At 43.0% G+C, this 13,442-nt stretch overlaps 1 protein-coding gene across 6 annotated transcripts in view; it reads left to right on the plus strand.

Annotated features, from left to right (window-relative positions):
• LOC121654458 (rap1 GTPase-activating protein 2-like) overlaps nt 1-11,677 on the plus strand; it is a 61,475-nt gene extending 49,798 nt beyond the window's left edge. For 5 of the 6 annotated variants that reach the window (XM_042008612.1, XM_042008614.1, XM_042008615.1 and 2 more), the window contains 17 exons: nt 875-953; nt 1,045-1,098; nt 1,178-1,261; nt 1,343-1,443; nt 1,740-1,869; nt 2,097-2,252; nt 2,687-2,758; nt 2,833-2,919; nt 3,100-3,246; nt 5,228-5,332; nt 5,405-5,496; nt 6,339-6,446; nt 6,523-6,610; nt 8,505-8,562; nt 8,647-8,717; nt 8,813-8,845; nt 10,441-11,677. In XM_042008612.1, coding sequence (XP_041864546.1) covers nt 875-953; nt 1,045-1,098; nt 1,178-1,261; nt 1,343-1,443; nt 1,740-1,869; nt 2,097-2,252; nt 2,687-2,758; nt 2,833-2,919; nt 3,100-3,246; nt 5,228-5,332; nt 5,405-5,496; nt 6,339-6,446; nt 6,523-6,610; nt 8,505-8,562; nt 8,647-8,717; nt 8,813-8,824 — 1,444 coding nt within the window. In that variant the 3' untranslated portion in view covers nt 8,825-8,845; nt 10,441-11,677. The remainder of the gene's footprint in view (nt 1-874; nt 954-1,044; nt 1,099-1,177; nt 1,262-1,342; nt 1,444-1,739; nt 1,870-2,096; nt 2,253-2,686; nt 2,759-2,832; nt 2,920-3,099; nt 3,247-5,227; nt 5,333-5,404; nt 5,497-6,338; nt 6,447-6,522; nt 6,611-8,504; nt 8,563-8,646; nt 8,718-8,812; nt 8,846-10,440) is intronic. The other variant, XM_042008613.1, reaches the window with a different exon arrangement.
• Nucleotides 11,678-13,442: the final 1,765 nt, after the last annotated feature.

The raw sequence follows: 13,442 nt of genomic DNA on the forward strand, positions 1-13,442 counted from the left end.
TAGATGTCGTATCATTTCTATTTCCTAAGTTGGGGGTAGAGTTTTGCATTTGTCTTTAATAAGATTAAAAAAAAACGAAAGGAGACGTTATGTTAAAATGTTATAACACACACGGAGGGCTATGCTGACGAACGTTAGCAACATTAGCAAACTAGCTAACGTTAATGAACGTTATTGATTAGCGATTGTGACAACAGCCCTATGATGACTGATGAACAATAAATGGCCACAAGGTGGAACACAATTTAAAAAATTTTTTTTACATCCTTGTTGTTGCTGAATATTCCTTTACTGATGTATGTTGGGAAATCCCCACCCCCGGGTGGAAGTGCAGTCCTGTGCTGTCTTTGTTGGAGGGTAGCGTGGCCCTCACCCCCAGCCCTTACCCTTCATCCTAATAGCCCCTCTCCTAACATGAACGCACTAAACAGAGGGAGAGGGCTAAAAGGTAGAAATGGGATTCAGCCTTCTTCTTTCCAGCAAGGATGGGCAGTGGTTCGTCTCTCTATCAGGTCTGAAGGTGATATAATTGAGTTGTATGTGGTCTCAGTTGTTTAAATTTTTAGTGTTTATAGACGTGTGTTTTAATATTCATGACTCATTTTTCATTTTGGTGTTTAAAGCAGTGAAAAAAAGTCCTGGACCTGACAGTTCAACATCATGCATCGCCATCTTTCTACACTAAAATAAAACCTAATCACCACATTTTAGTATCTGTTTGTTCTTCAGTTGGCTGCAATATAAAACTTGGCCACTAGATGTCACTAAATACAACAAACTGGAGGTTTTCCTTAACATCTGTACATGAGCTGCTGTCAGTGAACAGTAACCAAACCGTTTCAGGACTCTGGTTTCAGTCTCTGGTGTCCTGCAGGTGTCGGGTGAAAAGCGTCTACCACAGATTATCCCTGACGGAGCTGCCGGACATTCCGAGCGTTCCTGAGCTGGCCAAGGTGAGCAGCAACACCACGGAGGACATTCAGCCAAATAAAAACTTTCCATGGTGAGATCAGAGTTATTTACTGTGTGATGTTTGTCTGGAAGCTGCTGTGTGAGGAAGCAGCAGGACTCCGGTTCAGCCCCGTCCTCTACCCAAAGGTGAGCTCAGAGAACTTCACCTGCTGAACGACTGCATGTCTGAGCGAGTCCATGACTCTGTCTTTATCTGTGTTTCCAGGCGTCTCAGCTGATCGTGAACTACGATGAACACGAGGTAAACAACACCTTCAAGTTTGGCGTGGTTTACCAGCGGTTTGGACAGGTAGGAACTGACCGTCTGAGACGTCCTGATGGACAGAAAACTTCTCAGGGTTGTCTGAGGAGGATGTTACCTGTCTGACAGGTGTCTGAGGAGGAGCTGTTCACAAACAATGAGGAGACGCCATCATTCACGGAGTTCCTGCAGCTGCTTGGAGACACGGTGGAGCTTCAGGACTTCAAGGGGTGAGACATAAAAACAATGACAACCAAGCTGAGGCCTACTACGAAGGTGGATGTTTGTCTTACTTTGGGGTTAACTCAGGGTTTTCTGTCCTACGAAGCTGGTTCGCTTCTTACCAGGTAAATCACCATGTAAAACGTAATCCAGGTGCCTGACAATCAATCAGTGGATCAAAATATCTGAGACAGCTTGAGCCTTCCATCTCAGTATTTCTAGTTTTCAGACAAGAAGACTATTTATTTACTTTGACAAAGTTAGAACAGATAGCAGCTTACTGGTCTCTGTTCCCTCGGAGCAGGTTTCGGGGGGGTCTGGATGTGTCTCATGGTCAGACTGGGTCTCAGTCCGTCTACACGGTCCACAGAGAGCAGGAGATCATGTTCCACGTGTCTACCAAGCTACCCTTTACTGAGGGAGATGCTCAGCAGGTAGACAGCATGACTCAGCATGTTCAGCAGTACACAGCATGACTCAGCATGTTAAAGAAAATGTGAATCAACATGTTACACAAATGTGGCTCAGCGTGTTACAAAAAACATGAACAGACGTTACAAAAAAAAAACAGGGTGACACACGCAGCATCTAACGACATGATCGTTAGCTACATCATTACATAATTACAGCAGGGTGATGTCACTTATGTTGCCTCCTTCAGCTACAGAGAAAGCGTCACATAGGAAATGACATTGTGGCAGTGGTGTTTCAAGAAGAGGCCACGCCCTTCGTCCCAGACATGATCGCCTCCAACTTCCTCCACGCCTTCATCCTGGTGCAAGTGGAGGATCCCTGCTCTGACAGCACCTCCTACAAGGTAAGGCTTCCCTCGCTGCACCACGTCTGTCCAGGTTTTCACAGTCATACTAAATGTGGACGCTCCTTCTGGCAGGTTGGAGCTGATCTCAGAATACATAAGCTTCTGTTTAGAAAACACTGTTTCCTCCAGGGCAGTGCGGTGCTTCGCTAACAACGGGAATGCCAACCATTCTGTCCTGACCCGTTCCATACCGACCCGTCCCATACCAACCTGACCTGTCCTGTACCCGGCCGTCCCACACCAAGCCATCCCATACTAAACTGTCCCATTTTCAAGTGCCCTGCACCGAGCTGTCCCATATCAACCCAGAGCCGTGGTGGAAACAGGACTTTAACTACTTTATTGTTTGAGTGGATGTTTTAGTCCTGATACAAACACAGGAAAGAAGCTTTGTGAAGCCGTTTCTGACCAGAAACTGTTGTGATTGACAGGTGTCCGTCACAGCTCGAGAGGATGTTCCATCATTTGGCCCGCCCCTCCCAAATCCTGCCATCTTCAAAAAGGTCAGACAGGAGTAATCTGGAGCTTCTGAGTTTTTCTGGACACTCGGGTTAAATGAGCTCTTTCTGTTCTTCAGGGTCCAGAGTTCAGAGAGTTTCTTCTCACTAAACTGATCAACGCAGAGCTGGCCTGCTACAAGAGCGACCGCTTCGCCCGTCTGGAGGTAAAACCCCCTCCGTTAATGACTGAACTCTGGTGTCGCTGCAGCACTGAAACTAATCTATGATTCAATGTGTAGAGCTTGAACCTGAGCGCAGACCTACGTCCTGCTGTCGGGCCGCTTCAGCTCTGTCTGAACTTAAAACTCTTAATCTGATCTTCAACCGTCTGTGTTCTGGTTCAGGAGCGAACCCGGGCCGCCCTGCTGGACAGCCTCCACGACGAGCTGCAGAGGCGCTCACAGAGCATGCTCGGATTGACTTCCGGTCTGGAGGACGAGGGCCGAGCGGAGAACGGGCACACACACGGAGGACTGCTGGAGTCCATCAAGGTGAGTTGTACTCTTCCCCGATTGATAAAAAATAGGCATCATCGTTGCCTAATATGTTTTTACAGTTCCTGAATAAATCACCCTGGTTTCCACCGGGTGCGTGCCAGGTGCGGAGCGCCCGTGAGTGCAGTCCACACAGCTGGATCCGCAAGCTCATGAAATATTGTGATTCTCTACGTCGAGGATAAACATCTCGACGTCCATTATGAAAACAAACCCACTGAGACACCCTGACCGATTAATGACGTAATGCTTACATGGTTCAGTGAGTGCTAATATGCACAGGGGCTATTAGGAAAATTACCGGACGCTATCTGCCCCTATCTGAACTGCTGAGTTTGAGGCATTTTGGATGCATCCTTCATCAAAAATAGACTCAGAGAAAATAGTTTTTCTCTAAACATTGAAAGTATTTAACTTCTTCATGTTGGGTCACATTTACCTGCAAACATAATCGTGATGGGCAGGAGCTTCTTTACCCGTGGTTTTATAGATGTTTGCACAGAAAGTCGGAATAATGTTGGCCCATGGACAACGGTGCCTCGCACCAAGATGAACTTTACATTTAGGATAGTTTGATGAAATCCCTGTTTTATACTTACTAGGAATATGAAATTAAATTAAATGAAAAATACTTTATTAATCCCAGAGGGAAATCGTGTATACATGGTGAATATATAGAAATATGTTCACTATATATAACATACATATGAAAATATATGTATATTATAAATCTGAGATTCAGGAAGGCAGCAGCAGCATTTTATTAAAAAAAAAATATTTTTGTATTACACATTTGATTAAAATAGAGAGAATTTCCAAACTATTCCTGTTTATCTCCAAACTCCGACTATATTATATCTCAGAGCATTTTGATAAATAAAATAAGATTTTACAAACAAATCTGTTCTTGAGGCCTCCGTCAAACTTTTTACGAAGATTGCTTCGTCTGTGAAAATCTTTGTGGTGTCTACGAACACTGGAGAGAAATCTTTCAAGTTCTGACATGTTTGAACAAAGGCAGTATTTATTTATTTATTTATTTTGTTCAGGTCATTAAAATACAACAATAAAACTACAATAATGATTTTGTCAGATTTATTAAATAACAGAGGAATTTTAGAGCATTTATTTAGAGCAGATATTGTAGATCGTGTCCTGATGCTTTAATTTATAAAAGATTAGCATTCACCAATTTAAGAAGAACGAAACGAACAATTTCTCAGTCTATGAACACGTTCAGGATGGCAGGTTTTCATAAAATAACTACAACTTAGAACAAATGTAAGAAGACAATGTTGAATAAGGCCCACTGCATCAATTTCATGATTTTTTAAATGAGACTTTTGTCTTAATTAGCACGTTTTATCAGATAAAGACACGCACGTCCATAAACATTAATACACCCATCATCAGTTTGGAAGGTTTACATGTTAAAATTTAACTTTTAGAAGGTAGTTTGAACTGAAAATTATCCAAATGTGAAAAATGTAATATTCATGTTTCCAGAAGTTCTTAAAGAGAATTTTTTTCATCTGTTCATGCAGTTAAATTCAATCTAATTTTATTTCTAGAGCTCTTTTCATACATAAAAATAGCACAAAGTGCTTAAAACATCATTTTATACTCAAACTTTGACACATTTCAAATTCATTTTTACAGACACGGTTCAAATTATTCCATTTCATTGTAGCCCACTTATAATCCAGTTAAAACAAATCCATTTTATCATTCACATTAGTCCAGTTTAAAATAACTATGTTCCAATAAACTAATAAAAATAATTACCTAGCTGTACCTTATTTACTTCCTAAAGTAAAAATCCACTTTCTGTCTGTCAGAATGAAGCAGGATTCGTCCTCTGTTCAGACCTTCATGTGGATCAATGTTTTGTTATAAATATTATTTTTTATTCATATCTACTTAAATCAGACATTTGATCCGATAACTGTGATCAAATAAAGTTTGTGATTCATCCCAGAGGGCGATGCGAGGACGGAGCGTATCCATGGAAACCATGTCCCGTGGTGGAGCAGGGCTGCCCACCAGCCTGAGCGGGGGCGGTCTGGCTCACCTGAGCATTGAGGTGAGCATGAACAGAGATGTGGAGCTGAGGAGACCAGATTCTTCTGCTTTAACTTCCTGTTTCTGATCACAGTGCAACGTCAAATCTCCGGTGAAGAGGAGATCCGGACTTTTCCCTCGACTGCTGAGCGTCGACAGCCAGACAGAGAAACCCAACCTGAGGGGGTAACTGATCCAGTTCCAGCTGATCCAGCTGATCCAGCTCTAGCTGATTCAGCTCCAGCTGATCCTGTTCCAGCTGATCCAGCTGATTCAGTTTCAGCTGATCCTGTTCCAGCTGATCCAGCTGATCCAGCTCCAGCTGATCCACCTCTAGCTGATCCTGTTCCAGCTGATCCAGCTGATTCAGCACCAGCCGAGGCTCTTAAAGCCGGTGGATGTGACGCCTTCTTTCTTCAGCACAGTCAGCTACTAGCTGCATATTTATGTAAAACATGTAAACAGTCCAACAACAAGCTTGGCTACGTCTGCTGTTTCCATGGAAACTAAGGGCTTAACAGAACATATCTGGACACAAACTGCACAGAAAGCTTCAAACAATGTGACACTATGAACATAAAACAATATTCATCCTGTCCACAAATAACCAGTATGACCAGATCGCTGGAAATTTTTCACTTTGGAAGAATTTTCCTACAAGTTTGTCTTTGCCCCAAAACTGCATTTCTTTATGTACAAAAGGCACAATCGCAGTAAAGTTAGTCTGAATCCTGGCGCACGTGTTGACAAAGCTAAAGAAGCTTGCTGCAAACCAGCCCTCTGGACGAAGACCCTTGAAAAGGTGGGTCTCTGTCTGATTCCAAACAGCTCTCAGGTGGTTTTAAGAAAATATGGAAGCAGGACAGAATCACATCCTTCATCTAAACACGCAAATGTTCCTCCCTACCGTCTGGAACTGTATCAGGACCAGCACAGGAGCTCTTTTACATAAAGTCAGCTGCTTTCTGTTTGACACGAGTTTAGTTCTTTTATAGCAGTTATTACAGCCTCTGTGATGTCTACTTCAGTCTCCTCAGTGAGCAGCGCAGCTTCGACAGCTGCCACCCGATGCTGGAGGTCAGGTCCGAGCTGCCGTCCAATCCCAGCTCTCCGGAGGCGGGACAGCGGGACAGGTGGTTGCATTTACTGCGCTCTGCCTCATAGGCGATGTTTGTGTTTATGGAATCAGCAAACAAAGATGTTTGTTTATAGGAGCCAGATAAAGAAGGACAGCACTAAGATCTCCAGATCCACATCGAGCTCCTGCAGCTTCAGTCTACCTGTGGACGACACACACCTGGTGAGGCCGCTTTGTTGTTTGTTTTCCTCTTACACCAGAACCAGGGTTCTGGTTCAGGTAGAGAGGTGAGACTTACTCTGACTCTGTTACCATGGTAACTGACTCCACTGGCAGGTTTCCTACCTGTCTCCCCCACCTGGACCAGCTGTCAGGGATGGGTTGTCATAGCAACGTGGTTCTAGAGATTTGAGAAGCTGAAGGGAGGGATTTTATAGACCTCTGATAGATGATCTATCATTTCCTGGTCTACAGCTCATCAAACGGTTTCACTGTTACTCTGATTTTCCGGTCGTACATATCCACTGTCACCGTGGAGATGAGATGATGTCACAGCAAGATTTTGGCTTCACGCTGCCATCATTTACTGTAAATGGAAACTTTATTTATAATATGTTGGAAAGACGACGATGAGTCAAGTCCTGAGAAAATTCTCCACCTCACCATCCTCTTCCTCTTCCTGTGATGAAGGACATCAGTCTGATTGAGGATATCAAAAACTACCGCACGTGGTAAAATCTGTATACATATATATATATATATATATATATATATATACATACATACATACATACACAGAGATATAAATAAGATATCATGTGAGAGGACATAGACTGTACGGCTTAAAACATGACGTGTTGGGGTTAAAACATGCAGCATTTATAAAAATCGAAAAATAACAGAGAAATGTAATCTATTAAAAACTGTGTTTCTATTGGTCTCTAATGGCTTTACTAAATTAACTGTATGGTTTCATTCTCTTGGAGCATCAGATGGATCTGATGGATCTCACATTTTCTCACATACATGCAGCTGCCACCATTTTACTACGGTGTCTCTGAATGGACAAACACCTGTGTGTGAAGCTTTAAGCCTGCAGTAGCAACTTCGTCTGATAGGAGCCAGAGCTCCGTTTGGGATAAGAAACGTCTTAAAAGCACCATATTCTATTCTATCTCTATCCATCTCTACATGTTCTAGAGAGTAGGGTGCTGCCATGTTTTTAACCCCTAGGTATTTGGTGGGGGGTGGCACAGTGGTTCACCTCTGTTGCCACACCGGATATCAAACCCAGGTTCTCCAGACCCAAGCCCACCTCCACTCCTATGTAGTAGTAGACTAAGATGTTAACAATGATGAAGTAGTTACCTGTGGTGTTCCTGAGGCCACTGGATCCACTCACACATGAAAACATCTTTATGTCTGGAAGAAGTTTGGCCACTGACGGCCACCGTATGTTCACAATGTCCTATACCCATCTTTACCACTAGATGGCACTAATTCTACACACTAGACTTGTAGATTTGTAAATGATGAGATCCTCTGAATATTAACTTTCTATATCAGCCAGAAATAAAAGATGTCCAGTCCTGGTCTTGAACAATCTAGCTTCCTGAAAGATGTTTTTATTCTTCATCTTTAGTTTCTTCCCAGTGGGATTAAGTCTAAATAAAATTCAGATTTTATTCTCTCCACCAATATTTTAACCCACACGATCCATTTTAATGATGTTAAATATCCAGTCAATGAACCAGTGGACCAGCAGACCAGTGAATTCCAGCTTCCATGTGGACTCAGGCAGCAGTTTTCTCCCATGATGCATCTGTCTCCAGCAGTAATCCCATAGTTCCTCTTGGTATTCCTCATATGCTGCTATGAGAACCTTTTGCTCAACTGGGGGGATCACCATGGCAACAGCGGTTACCATGGTGATGGAGCTCCTTGATGATGGATTTTTATTGTGGTTCCAAACTCTGGATAAAGAAACTCAGACTTTAATGGACCTGGTTCCAGTTTGCTCGAGCCAGTATCATGTTCACGTTCAGTGAGGACCACGTGACATGAACCTGTTAGAACCTGTGTCATTTCTAAAGCCGGTGTTTTGTCCCTGTTTCAGGCAGTGATGGCGGATGCGCAGACTTCCTGTCTGCTCATCATCTGCCGCAGCCCCACAGGTTCGGTAATCCTCACGCTCAACATGTCTGACAGGAGGCTGCATCTGCTTTCACTTTCATCCTTTCCTTTTGCTCCACTTCCAGAACTAAAGAACAGAAACTCTCCCAGATCCAACCTGAAGTTTCGCTTTGACAAGCTGAGTCACTCTGCTGCTGTGAGTCGTCTATGATTACAACCAATCAACTGCCTCATCCTCACACGTTTACTGAATATACATATCTAAACTTGTTCTCTTCTGTGCGTCCTCAGCAGGGACATTAGACGTGAGGACGGCAGCGGGAGGTACGTAAACAGCTTCATTCTGTGTTTTTGTTCCAAACGTCTGGATGCAGCTGAGAGATGAGCTCTGATGACTCAGACCCAATATTTTATCCAGATGTCTGACTCCTCATTCATCCTGAAGCTGAATTCACCTGAAACCAAGCCTTAGATCCAGGTCTTGTATCTGAGGTTCAGGTCTGGATGGAGGTCTGGTATCTGAGATCCAGGTCTGGATGGAGGTTTTATTCCCACATCCAGAATATTTATTGGTTTAATTGGAAATCTGATGGTCTGTTTTGTTATGTCTTTGCATGTTTTAGTTTATTAATCAGAACTTCTGCAAATTTAAAGATATTATTTCTACATTAGCTTTGGTTTTCTGAATATTATGAGGTTAGAGTCTGAAGACTGAAGACCAGTTCTATGGACTCATGTCAACGTTGCTAGCAAATGGATATCAACACACCACACACCATAATAGGAGAGGAAGAGAGACAGAGTCAGATCAAGAGACAAGACAAAAGTTAAGTGGACTGACTTTTACTGGCTGGAGAGATCTGAGAAGAGACAGGATGAAGGTGATGCTGGATTAGCCCCTAACAACACCTAATCCAGTATCACCTTCGTCCTGTCTCTTCTCTGAGATCTCTCCAGCCAGTAAAAGTCAGTCTGATGTTGACTCTTATCTTTTGCTCTGTCTTTTTCTTTCTTTCCTTACATCTTTTCCTTGATACTGGCAACTTTCATTTAGAAAGTGTGAATCTACATGGTGACGTGCAGAGCAGCCAGTGTTTTGATATCCAGTTGCTATCGTGTGATACAATGCCTTAAAGTGATGTAGCGTCCCAGTAAACAGTGAAGTGGTTTCTCCTCCCCAGGACGCTGCAGGACAGCAACAGTGTAAATAAAAGACATCGCCATGGCATCAAGATGAGACAAACAGAGTTTAAAGTCAGAAAGTTGAGTCGGGCTGCTTTAAGGTTAAAGAATAGCACGGATTGGTTAGCACTGAGTTAATTTATTTAATACATCAAATCTTCAATTTGCAGGCGATTTGTTCATCATCACCATGGACAGCATTGTTTGTTTGTTTGTTTGTTTGTTTGTTATGTGCTGTCCAAGCAGCAGCTGCTTTTTGTGCTAAAATGCCTTTCTGTCCCCGTGTGAGACGTTTCTGATGGTATCAGCTGCTTCACCAGCTGTTTTTGGCCTGGTTTTAACTGCGCTGACGTGCACTAACATACATGCATGTGCACGTGACTTGGGTAGTTGCTATGCAGGCCTGAAACTGAGACGCCCCCTGAAGCCCTGTGTGGTTTAAACCCTGATGTTGACATTTTGTTAAAGTTTGAGACTAATTTTCAAGCATGAAATGATGAAAAAGGCTAAATCTCTGCAGACTGGTCCACATTTACGTTTCCATGAATTCCACATTTCATAGTTTCCTCCTGCTGTGTGTTTTTGTCCGTTTGTTTTATTTTTACAGTTTTAAAGCTTTTTCTGTGAAAATATGAGAACAAGTGAGACTTCAGCTGGACCTGAGGTTGGTCATGTGACCTCTCAGATCAGCTGACTGTTTTACCTTTAATTCATAGTTCTTTTCTTCTTTTGTCCAGAGGAACAACATGGAGGTTTGGCTGAACATCGGCCTTCACGCTGGTGCAGGAGTTAGTCTGGACACACATCTCTATCTTTGTGAGGACCTTCGCTGACGCTGTGCTTCTCTCAGACTTCGACTCTTTCTTCCTCTCACTGATGACCAGATTAATTCTTTTATTTATTTTGATCATGCAGGACAGTGATCAGAGTTTATCTCTAATTATTTAGCTGCTTTTGATGTTTTACACTGAAGAAATGATTCACGAACCTTCTTACGATCCAGGATTCCTGCTCTAGTTCAAGATGATTCAACCAAATTTTCGGAGGTTAATGGCCTGAATAATGCATGAAAGGACGCTGTGAAGTTGTCCAGAATGTCCTCACTGTGATGATGTCCTTCTCACACGAGTCCTCACAAACTCAGACATGAACTCATATTCAGGGAAAAAACTTCCACATTCCAAGATTTAAGATCGCATAGCCTGTGGTGACCTGAGGCTGGTAGAAGGAAACAAAACGTTAGATGCCATTCATTTCCACCAATGTTACACAGTATGTAAGAAAGAGAAGAAAGAAAAAGAGACTCCTTTGGTCAATCTGTGTCATCCAGCTGGTTTACATTAACATCTAAAGCTGACTTTTCTGACACGCCCTGAATGCAGCAGCTTTATATCACCTGAGTCCAGGTAGACACGTTGGACAGATTATCAGAGACTGGAGAGCACCCCTCCCCTGGTCCAGGTTCTAGTCCTGGTTCTGGTCCTGGTTCGGCTTCTAGTTCTGTTTCTGTAAAGGGATTTTTTTTCTTTCTTTATTTAGGAGTGAAAAGCAAATGTCATCAATACATCTGATTATTGATTGACAGGCAGGTCGGGGTAAAATGTGTGTAATGGTTTAGAGACCAGAAATTAAAAGAAAAATTAACGAGATGTTAAGTTTTAGATCAGAATGCAGTTAAATTAGAACCACCAGAAAATGACCCTAACCCTCCCAGTAAGCATAATCTCTGCTATATTAGGACACGCCCACCCACCTGTGATTGATGGGACTCTCCCCCCAGTGTAATGTATTGTGTAGTTTGCAAACAAAGAACCCATTTTGACAATTTTAGACACTCTGGATGTGACAACAGCTTTAATCGTTTCTTTCAGTGTTTTTAACCCCTTGAAGCCAAGAAATGATGAGCAGAAAATTACATCGTGTTTCACCTGAAGTCTTTATTTGGCCCTTTAATAAAATGTCAGATAAATTTAATAATTTGCATAAATGTACAGTTTATTACTGTGTAATATGTGAAAATGGTTGTACTGTAAAACATGTCCACCAGCGAACAGCCTGGATTGGATGCCCTGGCACCAGGGCTGCAGCTAGCAGAGCCTCTACAGCAGGGTGCCGTGAAGCCGGGGGCCAGAGCCTGGAAACTTGAACTTGAACTTCAGGTGCCCCTACGCCCGTTTTGCATTTCGAATAAATTCAACCAAATTCAACTTCATCCAGATCCGTATAGCTGAACACTGGAATCTCTGATCAAACATATTTGTCTATATAAACAGCCACTGATTGCAAATTTCTTAAATTGTAGATTTAAAATTTAGTCATTTCTTTTTCCATTTCTGACATTTTTCAGATTTTTCGTCCATATCCGTCCCAAAGTCTTTGAGTTGTGTTGCTAACAAACAACATGACCTCGGCCTTTGTGAACCTGGTGAGAGCAGCTACAGACGGACAAATGGAGGCTGAGGAACGATCGTACAAATCCAGGCTGTTCACTGGGGTTTCTTCGCAGGAAACCGGTGAAAACGATTCAGACACACAAAAACTGTCCAGAATCGCTCCGATTTCCTCGGTAAAGATGGAGCCAGCTCAGCTTTGACTGGCCGAAAGCGCGAGTGCGTGCGACTCAAGCTGACCAATCATAGCACAGCAGGCCGCGCTGAGGCGTCTGTCTCCCCGCGACGATAACATCCTGTCTATTCTATTCTATTCTACAGTCATTTAGCAGACGCTTTTATCCAAAGCGACTTACATTTGAGAGGAAGAACAACACAAGCATGAATTCAAACAAGATGGGACGTCATAATTAAGTGATAGTCAGACCGCTTTTGAGTCCAGTTGGACCAGGTGCTGTCATGTAGTGCTAGTGCAGTGCATATAATTGTTTTTTTTGTTTGTTTTTTTTTTTTTTGTCATTTTATTTAAATACAGGATCACAATTTCATCACACAATATCAACTTGGTCATAAGTGCATGATTTCATCACATAATATCACCTTGGGCATAAGTGCACACAGCTTCTTCAGTACTTGGTTGAGCCAAAAAGCTGGACAAATCTTTCTGACTCATTTAGTTAAGCTAAATGTGGAAATGCTCCTTAAACAACTGAGTCTTTAGCTTGGTCTTAAAAGTGGATAAGGACTCTGCGGATCGGAAGGAGTTTGGTAGATCGTTCCACCACCGGGGAACAACAGAGGAGAAGAGTCTAGCTACTGATTTTGCGCCACGTTGTGGTGGGAGCACTAGGCATCTTTCACTGGTAGAGCGCAAGTTTCGAGAGGGAGTGTAGCTCTGGATTAAGGAGTGAAGGTAGACCGGAGCCGTTTGGGTTATTGTTTTGTAAGCCAGAAGCAGAGCTTTGAATCTGATGCGCTGCAACTGGACGCCAGTGAAGAGCAATTAGCAGCAGAGTGACATGAGCTCTTTTGGGCTGGTTGAAGACCAGACGTGCTGCTGCGTTCTGGATCATCTGCAGAGGTTTAACTGAGCATGCAGGCAGGCCAGCCAGTAAGGAGTTGCAGTCAATGCATGAAATGACCAGAGCCTGGACCAGGAGCTGGGTCGTGTGTTCAGTCAGGTATGGTCTGATCCTCCTGATGTTGTAGAGAGCAAATCGGCAAGACCGGGAAACCGAGGCAACATGGTCCTTAAAGGTCAGCTGTTGTCTACCATGACACCAAGATTCCTGGTAGAAGATGTAGGCACTAGTGTGATTGAGTCAAGCTGCACGCTTATCTGTGGCGGT

Source organism: Melanotaenia boesemani, chromosome 15, assembly GCF_017639745.1.
Source record: "Melanotaenia boesemani isolate fMelBoe1 chromosome 15, fMelBoe1.pri, whole genome shotgun sequence".
Classification (NCBI taxonomy): domain Eukaryota; kingdom Metazoa; phylum Chordata; class Actinopteri; order Atheriniformes; family Melanotaeniidae; genus Melanotaenia; species Melanotaenia boesemani.